Below are 19,702 nucleotides of genomic sequence, written 5' to 3'. Positions count from 1 at the left end.
GATCCCGATCACTGCCCTCTAGCGGCTGCACATGGTCACTCCAGAAGTCTCGGATCTTACAGTCATATTCAGAATTCAATCTTGTGTTCTGACCATCTGTCACACGTGAGCCGGACAACAGGCCCAGTGTTGAACAGGGCAAATTGAGTTCCCGTTGTTTACAACTAATAAGGTTGAACAACATAGTGAATTTATGCGCAATGTTTGATATATTTGCTTTGAAATGCTACATGTATTTATATGTTTGTTCTTTAGATGATTATCGTCTCCAATCATCATATCCCAGATGGGTCATTTACAAAATACTCAAAAACACACCCAATTTAGCCATTGATACGCAACTCAGATCCTTTTTATAATGGTGATTAAAAAGACTAAAAAAGTAATTTGTACTTGAAAAACACATGTCTCCCTCCCTGTGTTTTACTTTTTTGTATGGTGTATAAACATTTCCTTTTCGTTTATTTTTTAATGAGGTTAAACAATTAAACACAAGTATAGGGCCTAATGAATGCATACATATGCAAACCAAAATAATTATTTATTAATACAAATCATTTAAAAAACATATTTAAATGAGTCTTTGGTGTCACTTTGGTTTGTGTCATTATAATAATAATAACATTATGAAGGATGTTTATTGGAAAAAAACATGTTTGTCGGTATAGCGATTAGATGTTTAATGTGCCTCATCATTTTGGAAAATTAGCCTTTGATGAGAATTTATCACTGGTGTTGTTGTTACTGGCGTTACACCAATGACAGAAAACTCTTTACAAATAATAAGTCAGAAAGTCACTTTCTTTTAAATGACCCATACACACTCTTAAAAAAGTTGCTTCGATGCCATAGAAGAAAACCGAAGAACTTTTCTGTTCTGTTTCACAAAAGTTCTTTGTGGCTTTGAAGAATCCGAATACTTCTTGGTGGAACCGCTGTGAAGAACCCTTTAAGCACGAGTGTATTCTACCATTGATGGCAGCTGTAGACCGTGTATGAGTATGAAGGCTCCAGAATTTCAAACAGATGCACATGAATATGAACTACCATCAAGAGAATTTCTCAGATTTCCACAAATTACTGTAGGCATTATATCTCTTCTTTCTCAACTTGATGTGTTTTTATGTCAAGTCAGCTTTATTTATATAGCGCTTTTTACAATTTTCATTGTTACAAAGCAGCTGTACAAGAAAACACATTGACTATAAGTAAAACATAAAATGTTATGCAAGTCAAAACACAGTTCAAATATCAGACACACAATAAATTCCTATATGCAGTGTTAATTAAATAAGACTATCAAATTCTAGCAGCCCCCCCGGCCAGGCAAACAGTGCAAAACAGTATGTAAACGGTGGCGAGGATCCCAAAACTCCATTGGAGGAGAAAAAAACCTCAGAGGGAAACCAGGCCTAACCAGGGGATTCCAGTTCCCCTCTGGCAAAAACTGCAGCCTCTGCACAAGCTCGACAGTGCACGCACAACAAGGCAAAATAAAAAAAGTTAGATTTAAAATTATCATTAATAATCTAATAGCGACTGAAGTTTTGTAGAGTCGCCACGTCCTTCGTCCAGCTTTATCATCAAAGCATTTGTCAGGTCTGGGTATGGATTGTTTTGCACCCTGCCCGCTCCGGTAGCCTTGGACTGCATCCTGCCCACTCTAGTAACCTTGGAACAATGAGACAAGACTGGCTGAGAGTAGAGTACTGTTCTGCACTCTTTGATGCAACAAATGCATCAGTTGTTATTGGAAGTGTCCCTGGTTCCGGTTGATCTAACTAGTGCAGCCTAGATCTTTGAAATATATATATTTTGATAGTGTAGTGTATGCAAGATTAAAAAGATGCGTCTTTAGTCTAGATTTAAAATGACAGAGTGTGTCTGCCTCCCGGACAGTGCAGGGAAGAATGTTCCAAAGTTTAGGCGCTAGATAGGAAAAGGATCTGCCGCCTGCACTTGATTTTGAAATTCTAGGTATTACCAACTGACCTGACGCCTGAGAGCGTAGTGCATGTGATGGACTGTAATACGTGAGAAGTTCTCTCAAGTAGTGATCAGTTAAACCATGCAAGGCTTTATAGGTAATAAGCAAGATTTTAAAGTTTATGCGATGCTTTACAGGTAACCAGTGCAAAGTTGACAGAACCGGGCTAATATGCTCATTCTTTTTTGTACGTGTAAGAACTCGAGCTGCCGCATTTTGGACCAGTTGGAGTTTTTGTAATAGGCCTGCAGGGTAACCACCTAATAGTGCATTACAGTAATCTAGTCTTGATGTCATAAAGGCATGTATAAGCTTCTCTGCATCTGATGGTGACAGCATATGACGTAGTTTAGATATATTTTTAAGATGGAAAAACGCAATTTTACAGGTGTTGGCGACCTGATTCTCAAATGACAGAGTACTATCGAATATAAAGCCAAGATTCTTAGCTGAAGATGAGGGTTTTATGGAACATCCATCAATAGTTAAGCAGTATTCTTGGTTGTTACGTAGGGCGGTTTTCGGTCCAATAAGTAACACTTCAGTTTTGTCCGAGTTCATTAATAAAAAATTGCCACTCATCCACTTTTTTATATCGACTATAAATTCCACTATGCGATGGAATTCCTGTGTTTCATGAGGCTTCGAGGAAATATAAAGTTGCGTATCATCAGCATAACCATAATCATCAGAGTGAAAGCTCTGTGTTGACTTATTATATCTCCTAGAGGTATTATGTATAATGCGAAGAGCATAGGCCCTAAGACTGAGCCCTGTGGTACACCGTACTGGATTTGCGATTTGCCTGATACCTCATTGTTTATTGCTACATATTGAAAACAGTCGCATAAGTAAGATCTAAACCATTTCAAAGCTATTTCCTTAATACCGACATCATTTTCGAGTCTATGTAGGAGCGTGCTGTGGTCAATGGTGTCGAATGCAGCACTAAGACCTAGCAGCACCAATAAGGAGATACAACCTCGGTCAGACGCCATAAACAGATCATTTGTAACTCTAATCAGAGCAGTCTCTGTACTGTGATGTGCTCTAAATCCAGACTGGAAATCTTCATTAATCTCATTCCTGGAGGAAGGAACATATTTGAGTTCAGACAACTTTTTCCAGAACTTTAGATAAGAAAGGTAGATTCGAAATAGGTCTGTAGTTAACTAGTTCTCCAGGGTCCAGATGTTTTTTTTTACATGGGGCCTTATAACAGCCACCTTATATGCTTTAGGAACATGTCCTAATGTCAGAGATGAGTTAATAATGCTAAGTAGAGGATCTACTTATAGACTAAAATCTATAATTTCTGGGAGCATCTCTTTCAGTAGATTTGTAGGTATATGGTCTAGCATTGATTTAGATGATCTAATGATTTTAGATAGTTCATCGTGATCTATAGTAGAAAATAAACGTAATTTCTCCTTAGGGGGCTGTAGTTAGTTGTTTGTTCAGCGGGTTTCACTTCTGGTTGCATAGTTATTATTTTTTCTCAAATATCTTAATTTTATTTGTGAAATAGTTCATTAATTCATCACTGCTATGCTGGTATACAGAATCAGAAGTCGCTGACGATTTATTTTTGGTTAATTTAGCCACTGTATCAAATTAAAACCTAGGGTAATGCTGGTTTCCTTCTATTAGTGATGACATGTAGGCGGAGCTAGACGTTTTTTGGGCTTTCCTTTATTTTTTTAAATATATTATATAATATTATAATTGTTATGTCTATCCAGATCGAGCAGAAGTCAAAGGGCAGGCAAACCATAATAATAATGTTTACTCTGAAAACACAATAAAATGTCAAATATTACACTCCATGACTACAGGTCGAGGGACCATCTGGACCCTGTATATGTCAGTCATTATTATGCTTAGATTTCATCGATTTTTGACTTTTTTTCCACCACCACCACCTATCGTCTGTTTATTTATGTATGATGATATTACATTGGGTATGTACAATATTTTCTTTGTATTTTTTCCCCAGTTGGGTTTATATAGCATTATTACGTTTAGGATGATTTTAGACGGATGCAAACAGGGTGAAGCTGCATTTTTCATTTAGAACAAGCCAAGGTCATCCTTCTTTAATTGTGTTGCTTTTGTTCATCTCTGTGCCATCAAAGGTTTGTAAAATCAATGTGTGTTTGTAATATGCAGCGCTTGTCCTCATGTATGAACTCTATTGTGAAGCAGCTTATGGCCCTCTATGGGACTGTATGATAGGTGAAAGGACGGTAAGTAATTGATGCTCTGTTAGCTATATGAAACCCGTAACAAGGCAAACAATGGCAAAGTCTAATTTAACTCCTATAGATGCTTTGAATATGAGGTCTATTTTGTTGGACTTGCATAATACCACGGTATTCAAAGAGCTGTTGTACGGTAAATTAACCAAACGATGTTCCCCTGAAAACTATAAAAAGCCAGAGCTTGAAGCGCATTGAGGATTTGGATATTTCTGATACCTGCAGCTGAGGTAAAGTTCATTCGTTTGTCATTTATTCAAATTACACACAGTTTATAATGACATAATAGCATTTAAGATGCAGTTTGCATATGTTTCTAGGGGGAAAATGGTTCTTAAACACAGGATCTCAACTTTGATCCTCATCATGTCATCTCTGACCGGTACCTTATTTACAGTATATTTACAACACCTTACACTATTGTTTTTAAATGTTCTGTGGTTACAATAATATAACTGCAATTGACATGCTATATAATTACTGTATCTAAAGCTTTAATTATAAAATCAATACATTTATTCATAAAATGAATAAAAAAACAATTTATGTAAGCATATTTGTGACCATCAGATCCGATTCTTTAAATATAAGGACGTATTTAACCATCCAAACTAACGATAGTTATTGTGCTGCAATGTTCACCTCTAGACTGGTTTGTCTCTTACGGATTAGTCATATCTTGTTTGTCTGGTCTTACAGTGATGACTTGTGAAAATTCAACAGACTGTGATCGACGGTGTCTGGCAAATATTTTGGTTAAAAAAGAACTTCTGAGCGCCCCACAGGGTGACAACTGTACCATCAGAGTAAACATCACTTCAATACAATACGAGACCCTGTTTTTTGTAGGTACCATTGTATTGTTAACCGTCTTCCATTTATGTTTTTGAAATATATTGTTTTCATACCTTTGTATCTATTTTTAGGATACAAAGGAAATGCAAATGAACAGCCGTATCAAGGTCAACATGGTGAGTATAGAGGGAATGAATGCAAATTAACCCATAGAAGTGTTGCCACCATTGGCTTTTTATATTATACTATATACTACGTATACAAGATTATGAATATAAAGATTTGCTGTGTAGATAGACAAAACATTGATGTAAAACTCAGCAGTTCCATCTACTGTACTGTATATAAAGGGGAATATTTTGCAATAATGACGGCTTGCAGTACGTTAGCTAAAAACTCGGTCAAAACTCAAAAATATGCAAAGTTTTAATACTACCTGTAAAAGAAGACCAAACTAAAACATAGATTCCTTAGGTTAATGGTATTTTCTGCCCACAGCAATGGAAGGATTTGGATCTTGGGTGGAAAAATGATACATATAGATTCCCAACCGTTATGTTACCTGTTGATAAAATCTGGACTCCCAGGATAGTTCTGGACAATGCGTGAGTGGAAATTGTACCGTTTTTTCATGTTCATTGAAACTTTGACATTGGAAGAAGTCTGTAACAAGTACTTTTCTATACAAACACAAATGTTTACATCACAAATATCTCGAGCTGCAGTTTAATTTCATTTTTGATCATCAAACATAGAAGCAACAGTGTTTTTCTAACTGTTTTAGAATTCATGTTTCAGATTTTCTTTTGGTTGTTGTCTGTTACACAACTGTCTATACTGACATTTGTCTAGTTTTTATACTTAAAAACTGAAAATAGAAAATACAGTTTGATCATCGGCACGATATAAGAAGGATGTTTTTTCTCCCTTGTGATTATTTATTGAACTATTAGCTATAATAAAAATTTTGTTCTTTTCATGTAAGTGTTCACTTGAGCTCATGTCCTGGATCATTCTGAAGTCAGCCGACTTGACATATTCTCCCTCTCTGTGCATTCAGAGTAGAGACTACTATGGAGCCGTACACAAATGATGTGCAGGTGAGGAGAGATGGCGTTGTGGAGCATTCAGTTGTCTTGTTTACGACGGTGAGCTGTGAAATCAACTTATTCAACTACCCCTATGTGTTTGGGGAGTGTCCCGTGGCCATCAATGGATGGAGACAAAAATGTAAGATTAAAGTTTATCATTCTTCCTGAAGATGAAAATTGGTTTCTAACCATTTACCTACATGCTTTGTTCAGACACTGTTTCAAGTGTATATGAATGACGATACCTTTGCTCACATTAAACAAATATACATAACACTAGTTTCAAATGTAGAATGTAAATTTATGACACATGAAATGTCCACTGGGTGTTGCTAAAAGCACGTCTTAATGTTTAACCAGTGTCACTTAAATGTACCTTAAACTTTAATTTTAAAAGTCGATTCAACTTTATTTGGAGGCTCATTTCTATACTTGAGAAAATAAAAGGTCTAGAAAAGTAAAAATGCTGTCAACATTTCTCACTAATGTCATTCAAACCCTGTTAAGGGAACACACACACACACACACACACACACACACACACACACACACACACAAAAGATGTTTTGAGAAATGTTTCAGTGGATACCTGAAAATATCTTCGTTTGTGTTCTGCAGAAGAAAGAATGTCATACAGGTTGGAATGACATGAGGGGGCATAAATGAAGACAGAATATTTGGCTGAACGGTCCCTTTGATTTAAAAGTCATGTTAGATGCCACTCAGATCAGTTGAAAACAGCACTGCTCTGTAGCACGAACCACTTATTTGTATTTTCTTTATGTTGTTTTGTTTGTGTTTCTCTATAGCTTGTTCGCTGACCTTGTCCATTGCTAACAATGTGACTCTGATCAGTGGTAGTCGAGGAGAGTGGCAGACCTTGAGCGTGTCCAAAAATGAGGATAAGACACATGAAGATCGCAACTATCTCTTTGTAATTCTTTTTCAATCCTAAACTTACAATCATATTGTGTTTTTGTATCTGATATTACCACATATCTTAAATGATTCGATCACAAGTGGTCATCGCTGTTTACACCTGCTATTGTTTAAAATGTGTGTCCTTTTTCAAAAGACTTTTTTTCTCTTAGGGAATGTAAAACAACATTGAAAAAACGGAGAGATTTTGTGTGAATGCACAGTATTGCCTTTTGTTTTTCTTTAAAGAGATAGTGACCTCTGTGCTTAAGTTACCCAATTTGTGGTCGACAGGTGTCCAGATGAGACATGATATGGTCACATGTATTTCTTACCACTTCTCTTGTGGTCTGAGCATTCCAAAGATTTGGACACTGTCATCGTTTCTATTGAACAGATCGCAGGATCCTTTTATGTTCAGCGGGTGTAAACAGGGTCACCTACGGTATAACCTTCAACATTCAAAGCACAGTGGTCGTGTTGCATAGTTGCTTTATCACTCATAACCAGCAGAAAGCATTCCATTATTACGTGCTTTGATTTGTGAACAGGTCACCCTCTCTATCAACCCCTTTGGTGCCTTCGTGACTCTGATCTTGCCCAGTGCGCTTATAATGCTTGCCGACCTGGTGAGCTTTGCTCTGCCATTTGAAGGAGGAGAGCGCAACTCTTTCAAGGTCACGCTGGTCCTGAGCTTCACCATGTTCCTTCTCATCCTCAACGAACATCTGCCCAATGGTGGAGACTGTAGCCCTCTCCTCCGTGAGTGAAAGATAACACGATAACACATTCATACAGATGGCTGGGTCACACCTACTGCAAAGAAAAAAATATGTAAATAAAACATTTTATTTAGTTAATACATAGTTATACATGAATGTGCTTTTTTTCTCTGTTTTTTTCTGTAAAGATTATCACTTCAGTTTCTGTCTGGTGTGCTTGGTCCTGAGCATGCTTATTTCCATCGTGTTAACACGTCTGTCTGTAGACAGCAGCATCTTGCCATGCAGACGTGTGAAGGTTCATCCGACATCGGACACCAAAACACACGGCAGTGTGGATGCAGAGAAAGGTAAGAGACACAACAGTAAGAGAGAAATGCTTTACTGGGGTTGACTTTGTGTTGATTTAAGAAAAAAGTCCCCAAAAAGATGTGGTCTGCATTCACAGGTACTGATGTGATTGAAAAAAAGTCTGGTGATGTGACCTTGGAGCAGTCTGCGCTTCAGAAGATAGTGAAGTTTCTGGAGAACATGAATAAAGAAGACAAGCAGACAGAGGACACCATGGCCTTTTCCAATCGACTGGACAAAATGTCCTTCTTCTTTTTTGTGTTCATTTACATTTTGTACATTATCATTCTTATTTGTATTACCCGGACAGACATTTGCAAGGTTAATAATCTGGATTTCTGGGATAATTCTGGGAGAGACGATGACAACTTTGACTACTCGTTCGATCCCAACTAATTTCAACAACAAAGTCTCTCAGCTTTTATCCATTCTCCTGGTTTTTATATATAACCTGAATATATATTAAATTGTAAGGTAGTGATAAAGACTTCATACTTGATATCTTAAATATACTGTATGATCTCTTCATTCTCATGCCTTTTGTGAATGTTTATGAGAAATGTGAGCAAATAGTTGAAAAACATATAAATACAACAATCCCATCGGCCTTATAAAACAGAACCTGCTTCTGGACGATCGGGCGCACTGTTGTTCTGTTAGTTAACATCGCACACAAATAAAACCACACAAAGAGAATGGACTCTTCTCAGAGTTTGTGTATTTACTTTTCAAATGTAGATTATAGGCCTACACAGAATCAGGGCCCGTATTCACAAGAGCTCTCCTAAACAGCAGAAAAACGCTGCTGAGAGCAACTGTTACTAAGGAGCAGAGAGAAATCTTAATCTGTGAGATGGGCGGGATTGACCTCGTTGCTATGGATGATGTCAGCAAGCTTACTGGCTATGGCCACAGTGATTGGCGGATAGAGGAGGGGTTTCTGTCAGTCGTTTATTCATAAATCAATTATAGAATAAGGTCTCATGCTGACATATTTAAATGAAGTGCAAATAAATGTACTCCTATTCAAAATAAAATACATTTTTTGTCATATTCAAATTAAGAGGATCAAATATACACAAGAGTTTATTTACAAAAAAAATCACAAGTCTAAATTCATGTTTTTACTCAGCAGTCCAAGTAATATAAATCAAACAAGTAACAATAACTGTAAAAAATAGAACTAATAAAATACATTATACAACGGTCAGGTCTGCTCCTTAAGGTCCATTGAGAACTGCTGACCACATACTTATCCTAAATATCACTTTATTTACTTTATTTTATGAATCTTTGCTATGCATATGGAATAACCGATTTATAAAAGAAATAAGTGAACCAAAGGGTTACAAGTGCATTTTAGAACAACTAAGGGGGTTTTAGGCACTCCGTGAACGCCCCTGTCTGTTATAAAATGCACTGCAACGCACTGCTTCTTGGGGCTTATTACTTTAATAAACACATTATAACACAATAAACAACAGGATTTTTGAATTATTTTTAAAAAGGAGTTCTATTTTGCGAATAATCTTAATGTTCATATAAAGTATATAAAGTTACACTTTACAGTTTTAAAGTTTCACATAGTGTTCACACGTCTGGCTTCAGATGACAAAACACAACATCATGTATCAAAAAACAGATCAAGAGAGAGGTGAGAAAGAATTAAGATATCAACCTTTGAACAAGGATGAAATCCATATTTTAAACATTAAAAAAGAGCTAGAAAGGTTTTTCGATGCCATTGGGGAACCAAGAATGGTTCTTCTATGGCATCACTGTGAAGAACCCTTTAAGCATCTTTATTTTAAGAGTGTACGGTTACAAGCACCACCAAAATTGGTCGCAGTGTTCAAGATGGGATAATGGTTTTGATGGAAAGAAGAGATTACACTGCACAACAAGCTTGTAAACTAATAATGATCAAAACTTCTATACTTTACATATGGACATATGTTATGTAAGTGTATTTAGTCTGTTCAAATACATTTCAGGCACATGATTTGAATGGCTTCGAGCCCATTTAGAGTTTTATGTGTAAATCAGTAAAACATTATTTAAATTTCAGTGTTGGATTAATCTACACCGAGACAGATATTGTGTGGGCTGCATTCACAGGTTACTGAGGTGTTGGTGTGGCATCAGAGATGGCTTCACTCCAGAGAAAAGTGAACTTTCTGGAGGCGTGGACCAAAAACAATGAAGCGTTCGTAGACTGCTTAGACAAAATTCACAGACAGTTGTCACCAAGATGAGATTTGTGTGCTCGAAAACAGCGGGACACTGAAAATGTATCTATATTCCTATTTATAATAGTTATAACACTACTAACAGTGCTACTACTGCAACACTAATAACCCTAAAGGACACTACTACACTGTTAATGTCACTGATAGTGACTGGTAATGCTGGTTCCTATGAAGTGAATAATCATGAAGGGCTTTATTATTATTATTATTATGACTGTGCTCTGGATTATGTGTGACTCACACAATTCATTACAATGGAAATCCCTAAATTGTAGTTTGTCAGGACACAACAGGTCAGGAGATTTAAAACACATATTTTTGGGATTGCACAAACGGCTACACACACATTTGATCCCCCGAACGAGTCGACTGTTGTTGGAGAAAGAATTTTCCAGTCTGCATATTTTGAAAAAGAAAACACACCCAGACAAACCCTGGACGCGGTGTTCAGCTGGTTCTTGTGTGTTTAACATTTCCATAAAGACGTTTTTCTGGTAAGAGTCGGTTCATGACGATGTTGGTTACCGGCCTTCAGATGGCAGCACGTTGACACAGAAGTGTGTATCCCTGTGTTTTAGTCATCAAAGCACTAGATAACAGCTTATACATTATTTACACAATTGTGTAACCTATAATGTAAAAAGATTCTGTAGAAATTACAGTATTACTGGCAATTATTGAATTCATAATAATTTATCTTTGAACAAACTGTTGCCAATAATTACATAAATATAAATGTACAGTAAGTTACTGGCAACCAGCTGCATTACTACAGCAAAAACGTTTGCAGTGTACAATAATCAAACAACTCCATATACAAACTCTACATCCGACATTCAAGTTGTTGAAAATGTAGATATACATTCCCTGTTTCCAGACGTTTGAAGTTAAGATGTCATTTTAAAATGCAGATTACAGTTGCACAGCAACAACATATTCACTGCTTAAACATCAACGACTTTATGTTTATCATTGTAACAATGTACCCTGCTCTTGTTGCATAGACATGCAAATAACAGTTTCTCTAGACTGCACCGAAGCAAAGATAAGCCAACATTAAACTGACATCAGGTATTGTTCAGAAACAACAAAGCAGTTTTCTGTCTTAAGGTTGTTTGCATGCGGCTTTATCAGTAGAGCACAATGTTAGCATTGTCTAAATCAACCCGAACCAGTGTTAATGATCAGTCTTCTATGGGTATATACATGTCACATAAAAACAGGAAAATGATTTGTACACTTCCAGCTAGACAATGAATGCAACATCACCAATCCCCAGAGGCTGTCTCCTTATAGAGCTCTGCTTGATCCACAGTGGACTTTAACCTCACCATCTCCACGGTGGTCTACAGCCCTGTTGGGTTTCCTGTGGTCCACTGAGCTCCAGCGACTGTGGGTCCAGGTTACCTCTCTCACCCGTGGCCCAGCGCCATCCATCCAGAGAATCAATATCTGCCCCAAAAACCCCTCATCTTAAACTTTGTGCTTGTCAGGTGGGCGTCAGGTGCTGCCCTTTCAGTTGTTCTTGTTTGTTTTATGATTTGCTGTTCTCATTGAATTTATAAACAAAGGCTTTTCAACCGTTTCACAAAAAGACTGTGCTGTGTTACTTCAGGTACAGTGAAAATTATAAAACAGTAACATTTCAAAAACTGCACTAAACTGTAAAAAGCTTAGTATTTACAGCTTTAAAAAGGTGTAAATGGCTGAATGGCTGTATAAGTTGCATCATTGGTGCAATATGCACAAATGTCATAAAATCTAGTGACGCATTTTGTCTGATAAAAAATAAGTAAATTGCAGCAATGTTGGCATACATGTACATTCACATAAAATAAATCAAATCCCAATCCCTGCTAAGATGAAAGATATTTGTAAGAATGCTTGTAACCAAACAGTTCTTGGACCACATTGACTCTCATATTAAGAAAAATTACAATGTTAGTCAAAGTGCCCCAGAACGGTTTTCTGCTCTACATTCTTCAAAATGTCGTCTTTTGTGTTCAGCAAAAAAGAAAATATTATAAAGTAAGTTTTCCTTCTAGGGGAGTCAACGAGGGTCAAGATCTGTCTGGTTATAAGCATTCTTACAAATATCTTTCTCTGTGTTCATCAGAACAAAGACATTGATACACAGTAGGAACAACTCGAGGGTGAGGAAATGTTAACAGAATTTTCATGTCCCTTTTAATACTGTAAGAATGTTGTCAAGCATTTTACAAGACAAATATTAGTTTTAAGTTAAATATGACTGAATATTGCATTTCTTTGCAGCTATTGCATATATTGTAGCTAGAGACATAAACAGGACGAGTCAAGTATCGTATCATGAAAAGGAATCAAAGGTTATTTATGATTAATGTGATTAAAGACTTTATGATCAAAATAATCCGCTCACTTCCTTACCCCCACACACAGTCATAGTCCAGTAGTAAATTGGAATATTCGATATGTTGAAAGTGTAACAAAAGCTGAGCTACTGAGTTTCTTTTCACAATTCACAATCACATAGCAACTATCCCTCGAAGCATCATGTGCATTAGTTTGAGTTACATCTGAGGTGGTTTTCTTCAGCCGTCTCATTGGTGTGTTTTCTTTCTGTCAAGCAGCAACATCCAAATCTTGCTTACATTGCAAACCCACTACATTCTTTATATGAAACTTAAATATATGAATTGTTAATGTAAATGAAACCACAATAAAAACGTTTCAATTTTTCTCAAAATTCAAGTCACTAAACGAATCCTTTTATGGTGAAAAACATGTAAACGGTGACATTGTATGATATTTTATGTAAATAGTTTTGACTTAATCTTGTTATCTGTTGTGTGCATGTCTGTATTTTAAAACCACCCCTTAAACCCTAACCATATTAAATCCTTACATTGCAATATTTAAGTTAGTTAAGTAAGTGCGCTGCATTAAAAGTTATCGTACTGAAAAATAAAGTGCCAACCAATAATGCGTACAACCTTGTAATTGTTTATTTATATTACACTGTAACAAAGGCACTTTGTGTTAGTTACTTAGTGTTTCATGTCTTATGCTGTTTAATTCATATTTATTGGATAACATGTTGCCCGATGTCGATGGTGTTTTTGTATTTGTGTGTGTGACACTATGCATCTATATGACAATGGTCTTTAGAAAAGCCACTTAAGTTGCGATGAACTTTGATTCATTACTTCTGGTTGTACATTTTACTAGCTGAATCATGAACAGTTTTAGGGGTATGTTAAAGTTTCAGATTACTTAATGAAATATAGGCTATTGATAAGATCTGCACCATTATACAGTAATTAAAATACAACCAACATCGGCCATTCGTTTTTTTTATATTCTACAACATGTGACCTTTATCACATGAACACAGACAACGATTTCATTTAAAGATGGGGTAAAAAACAAACTCACATTAATCTTGAGAACCTTTACAGTATTGCATACGTCGTATCTTTGAAGAGTATTTAGTTTGATCAAATATATAAAAGAGAGATCTTCACAACAAAACCTGCTGAATAATGTCTGACCTCTTGTGTTTCCAAAACTGTGTGTCACTTTCCCCACAAAACACACCCTTGATGTCTGTAATCCCTCTGTACGCTGTCATGCCTCTTATTCTTTCCCCTCAAATGCTATTGTGTACTGCGCACCTTTCATTAATGAATTATTAATCGAACGCAAACGCACGACCTCACCTTGTGCCAAAACCGTGACTTGAAGAATAATAATAACTTTATGACTCAAAAATCAACCTCAATGACAGAGCTCTGTTGATGGTGCAGTCGCTCCTTTTCAAAGATTCTTACTAAGCATTTTTGTCTTGTTTCTTCTTCTTCAAATATCTTCATCTAATGTCTAAAATAAAGATACATTTACTTGACAAGACTTAGTCTTGTTTTATGAAAGCAAATTTATGAATAAGGTAAAAACATGTTTAAAACAAGCAAACAAAAAGTCGTTGCTCATTTTAAACATAAATTCAGGCTATTAATATACATGTGAATATTGTCTATTGGAAACACTAATGGTGGAGGAACTTGTCTAACCCTTGTCGGCAGCTGTTAAACATTATCACAACATGATAACACATCAGAACCGGCGCCAGGGGGGGGACCAAAAGACCATTTGGGAACAGACAGTATAGCAGAAAACAGTGGTATTGTAACTAAGATGGACAATGTCTTGTTTTGCCTTTGGATGTTATAGTCAGAATGATTGGATGATAGTTTTTGTCTTTGTTCTATGCTTAATCGAGTCAGCGCAATATGACAGTCATTTCAGTCACACACAGTTTATACATACTGAAATGAAACAATGTTCCTCAAGGATAACAACATGGGACTATGGGACTGAACTCTACATAAATAAAGTATATAAAGAGACTAATTGAAAACACTAAAATAAGATTTAAAAGGACTAATAAATACTGACCCAGATATAAAAGTGCAGTTTACTGCAGTTTCAATGCTTATTATAGCACGTCTTGTTAAAAAGGAAGTAAACCAATCCAAAGTACACATTTTGACAAATTTACAGTTTTCAATGCCATGGGCAGTACAAATGCGGTAAAATGAATATAGTCATAATTTTGCTATTATTGAAATCACATACTGTATAGGAAACGGAGCTACCCACTAGGTGCCGAGCCTGACTTTACAAGACTTCAAACATAGTGTATATGTCACAGGTATATTTTAGCAGGGCACAACCTAATGTGGTACTACAGCTACAGTTACACTTGGCCTTTTACACAGTTACACGTGACTCAGGATGTTTTTATCTGTCTGCCAACAGAGGGTCTCCTGCGAAGATGTGGGATGTTTTGGTTTGTTTGAATGGAGATGGTACTGTTTCTTAATGCAATACACAAACACAGCCCATCAAAGTTTGGGTATACTGCAAGGGTCAACACAGATGCATCAAATTCACTGTATCGCTCTAAACAAAGCACCATCACTTCAAACAAGAAATATGACTGTTGTGTCATAATTACGTCACAAATTATCTCTTTTTTTTTTTTGCGAATAAAAAATAAAAAATATTCTCTTTTCAACATTGCGTGTTAGTGCATAGTAAACCAGCTTCGGGCAACAATTAATCAAAATGTATATTAAAATAAAATACCAAATACCTTCATTTTATGTGTATCAAAATAAACAAAAAAATACAGAAGCCACACCACGTATCAAAATAAACGTATTTTTGTATTTTGATTGCATGAAATTTCTTTGCAAACCTTCCATCAATCAGTTTGCCTATTTCCCTTCACCATTACACTGACTCAGTTGATTAAGTAAACAATGTTTGATAGCAACAGCTTTTCTCCGCCTGAGTCATGCAATAAATCTGATATATGTAACCAGTTAACAGACCAAATATTTGCATATCCCTAGGATCTCCCTGATAAAGCTTAAACCTATACGGGACATTGCACGATACGATAAAAGACAATAGAACACGCTAGCAGCCATTCGATTTTTATTTTGTCCACACTGGATGTGGATGTCAGAACCTGGATGGGAGATCTGCTGGGAAAACTAGTTTGCTGTTGGAAGAGGTGTAAATGAGACAAGCAACGGGTGATCGGTCTGTTAGGGTCCTTATACCCCAGTATAGTGATGGGGACACTATACTGTCAAAAAGTACCGTCCTTTGGATGAGACGTTTAACCGAGGTCCTGACTCTCTTGGTCATTAAAAATCCTTTGAATAAGAGTAGGGGTGTACCCCAGAATCCAGGCCAAATCCACTTATTCACCTCTATACACCATGGCCTCCTTATCATCCCCAAATGTACTAATGGTCTCTTCTCCACCTTCTGGTGCAAAATTGCTGCCATCGCATCATCCAGGTGGATGCTGCACATAGGTGGTGCTTGAGGATATTCACACCTTCCATGTAAAGCGCTTTGAGTACCCAGAAAAGCACTATATAGATTACATTAGGCAAATGCTTTTATCCAAAGCGACTTACATTGCATTACACTATACATTGGATTCTAAGTATGTACAATCCCCTGGGATCGAACCCACAACCTTGACATTGCTAGTGCCATGCTCGAACCATGGAGCTACAGGAAAGCTTATAAATGTGATGAATGTTTTACAGTGTGCAAATGATTCATAATTGCATACTAATTGAGTTATTTGGTGTTTGGTAACGAAGGGCCTACTTAGCCACACTGACCCAATGACAAACAGGTCATTCTGTCAGGGATGTGGTGGGGAAGAACCCAAGTGCAGGCAGCAGTGAAGGGGTTTACATATATTTAATAAATGACAAAACAAAACCCACGATGGGGATAACAACAAAAACAAGAACTAGAACACTATGACAAAACAAGAATCGAAAACAAAACACTTCCCACAAGGGGGGCAAAAATAAACTAAATAAGAACAGGAGACAACGTCAGACAAACAAGATCGGGTAGGCAATGAGCAAGGCAACACGGGTCAAGGTGAACATACGGCAAGGGAACGGCAAGGGAGCAGCAAGGGGGTGGGGGAACACATGAACCCATAGGGGGGAGTCCAAAGGGATTTGGGCTAGGTGGTAGAGTCTTTGTCCGGGGTGACCCTAGGGATCGTGGAAACCCGGGGGACCTGGTAGGGGCCGGAAGAGACACTAGCTGGGAGGCTGTCTGAGTCAACGGATGGAAGGCCAGCTGAGTCACCAGGCAGGACTGGATGTCGGCTGGACAGGGCTGGGTATCGGCGGGAAAGCCGGCTGGAAAGGGCATGACAATGCCATGCTCTCTCTCCGGTGTTGCGCCCTTTAACCCCGCCCCATTAGTGTATCATCACACTCATCTGCCCACCCAGTTTCCCATTAGTGTTAATTCTTGTCACCTGCCTTAATTCTTGTCTTCCTGTTAGTGTTTTATTCCCTTCACCTGCCCGTCACACTCCCTGTGTAATCATCCCTAGTTAGTTTTTCCCTTTATATTGTCTTAGTGCCCTTTTGTTCCTTGTCGGTTGATTGTTTGTAGTCAGTACCTTGTATGCCTTCTCGTTTTCTTGCGTCGTGTCACCCTGTGGATTACACTGCTCCCGCTTTCCCTGTTCGCTATTCAATAATCGTGGTTTGGACTTTGCTGGTTTTGTTTTGAATTCTTGTTTTCTCCATCATGAGTTTTTATTTTGACATTAATAAAAGTTTGATATTTATGCCTTCGTCTGCCTGCATCTGGGTTCTGCCTCACAATTCCTGACACATTCATAAGAAGACACTGATGGCATCAGTATTCATAGCAACTACATTCTGACTAATTAATCATCTGATTGTTAATCATAAATATAATAATAATATTTTATGTGTCAAGTTTATTTATACAGCACTTTTTACAATTGTCATTGTTACAAAGCAGCTGTACAAGAAAACATAGTGAGTATAAGCAAAACATATAAGGTTATGGAAGTCATAACACAGGTCAAATATCAGACGGACTCTAAATTCCTACATGCAGTGTTCATTAAACAAGACTATAAAATTCTAGCAGCCCCCCACCAAGCAAACAATGCAAAACAGTTTGCAAACGGTGGCGAGGAACCCAAAACTCCATTGGAGGAAAAAACCTCAGAGTCTGTCAGGTAGTCTTTCTTGCAATGGTTTGCAAAATCATGATCCTAGTATACAGCTACTTCAATAAGGGTACAATATTTAGCCATCAAATATTTATTTATCATCATTGGACACTTTTTTGGAAGTAAAACAAAACGTTTTAGCATTTCGATAATTATAAAATGATCAATATGTTTTGTATGTTTGAGCCAAATATGTTTAAATGTAGCCAGAAACGTAGCAACTGAACTTGTCGGCTTAATAAAGTCTAACAAAAACTGACCACAGGTCTCATTACTGATGCCTTTCAACATAGCACATTATGTAAATTGGCAAACTATTTAGCCTAGGTTACTAAAACAAACACCAAAACTCAACATGAACTGTCAAAAATTATAGCAATTTGTGCATTAAGTATTAAGTCTATTATAACGCTACATTTACAATGTGTACAGAGAGCTTAACAGTGTACATAAGGTGAATGAGTAGCAAATGGAATTGTCCCAGATTTCCTACATTTCAACAGGTCCACACTTACATTTATTCATTTGGTCAAGGCTGTTTCATAGCAAGTTTATATCAGACTTTATTTCAACTCCCTCATACCATTTTTATGTGCCCTCGCCACTTGATGTGCGGCCCATCACCATCGTGACAACCCAAAAGGTCATGAAGGAGATAAAAGGAAAGATAAGGATGCCTTCCAGATAACCAAAATTACACATCAGAAATGTGCACACCCATAGAATTGGTCTAAATTGACTGATATAAACGATATCGTCTCTGATCAGTTAGATGGGATGATAAGATATCAAAATCATTGCAAGCGAATTATGTAAACAGTAACAGACCAAAAGATAACATTGACATAAGGCCACGGAAAAAATTAAGAGACCATTTCAAAGTGATCTTATGATTTTTCTGAATTTACTATTCATAGGTATTCAACTAAAATCAAGAAGGCTGAAGAGGCCAAAATGAGGCTGTACTTTTGGAGAAGGTTATGACCTAATATTTGTCTGTGCATCTTTTGCAAGACTGTTGTGACCTGTGCTCTCTTTTATGGTGTGGGGTGTTGGGGGCCGGGAGCACGTACAGTTAGGAAGAGACTGAACAATCTGTTTAAAAAGTCAAGCTCCATCAGGACTGGGTCGAGCAGGTTGCGGAATGTGGAGAAAAATAAATTCTATTTTGGAAAACTTGCATCCATCACATGCTTTAGAGATGTTAAGGCAGAGACAATTTAGTGGTAGAATGATCTCACCAAAATGTTGGACTGAACGGCATCGTAAATCATTCTAGCCCGCTGCTATAAGGCTATTTAATGCACAATAATCGTGCTATAGTTACTGCACTTTTAGGGCAATTCCGTAAAAATGGCAACCTTACCATGAAGAAACTAAGGTTTTACTAACATTTTATAGCCGGGTAAGTGCCATTTTCAGGATTGTCACATCCATTTCCCTTTTTTAAAATAGAAAATGTGTTCATGGACTGACATTTTCCTGATGTTTAGACTCTATCAACAAGGCTTTAGTAAAACATAAACAGATGCTTCAATATATTTGCAAAAAAAAATAGATTCTCTGAGCATTTTCATGTCACATCGATAACGCTGGAATTGGCCTTTAGACTTTTTGTATGTACAGTATTTTTATATCTTATGTGAGTTATGTGCTGGATAGATGTTTGTGTGTTAAGAATGAATGTGGCTGCTAATGATGTAACAATTTGTATTTCCTGCGAAGGATCAATAAAGTATATACAGT

General features: G+C 37.0%; 1 protein-coding gene across 1 annotated transcript; it reads left to right on the top strand.

The window, feature by feature from the left end:
- Nucleotides 1-4,441: 4,441 nt before the first annotated feature.
- LOC306894661 (5-hydroxytryptamine receptor 3A-like) lies at nucleotides 4,442-9,150 on the top strand. The gene is made up of 10 exons (XM_079457376.1): nucleotides 4,442-4,475; nucleotides 4,566-4,627; nucleotides 4,945-5,090; nucleotides 5,172-5,216; nucleotides 5,539-5,645; nucleotides 6,101-6,270; nucleotides 6,941-7,065; nucleotides 7,601-7,811; nucleotides 7,960-8,121; nucleotides 8,220-9,150. Exons 2-10 carry the CDS (start codon nucleotides 4,573-4,575, stop codon nucleotides 8,516-8,518), a joined length of 1,320 nt encoding a protein of 439 aa, XP_079313502.1. The 5' UTR covers nucleotides 4,442-4,475; nucleotides 4,566-4,572; the 3' UTR covers nucleotides 8,519-9,150.
- Nucleotides 9,151-19,702: the final 10,552 nt, after the last annotated feature.

This window comes from Barbatula barbatula (assembly GCF_947034865.1).
Source record: "Barbatula barbatula genome assembly, chromosome: 5".
NCBI lineage: Eukaryota > Metazoa > Chordata > Actinopteri > Cypriniformes > Nemacheilidae > Barbatula > Barbatula barbatula.
Note: the sequence above shows the minus strand (reverse complement) of the source record. Positions and strands in the feature narration are given on the sequence as shown.

Bases quoted from the DNA above. Each gene is read 5' to 3' on its own strand.
- LOC306894661 (XM_079457376.1), top strand. From the start codon at position 4,573: ATGGTTCTTAAACACAGGATCTCAACTTTGATCCTCATCATGTCATCT. The intron at 7,066-7,600 runs GTAATTCTTTTT...ATTTGTGAACAG, and splicing joins AAGATCGCAACTATCTCTTT to GTCACCCTCTCTATCAACCC. The intron at 7,812-7,959 runs GTGAGTGAAAGA...TTTTCTGTAAAG, and splicing joins AGACTGTAGCCCTCTCCTCC to ATTATCACTTCAGTTTCTGT.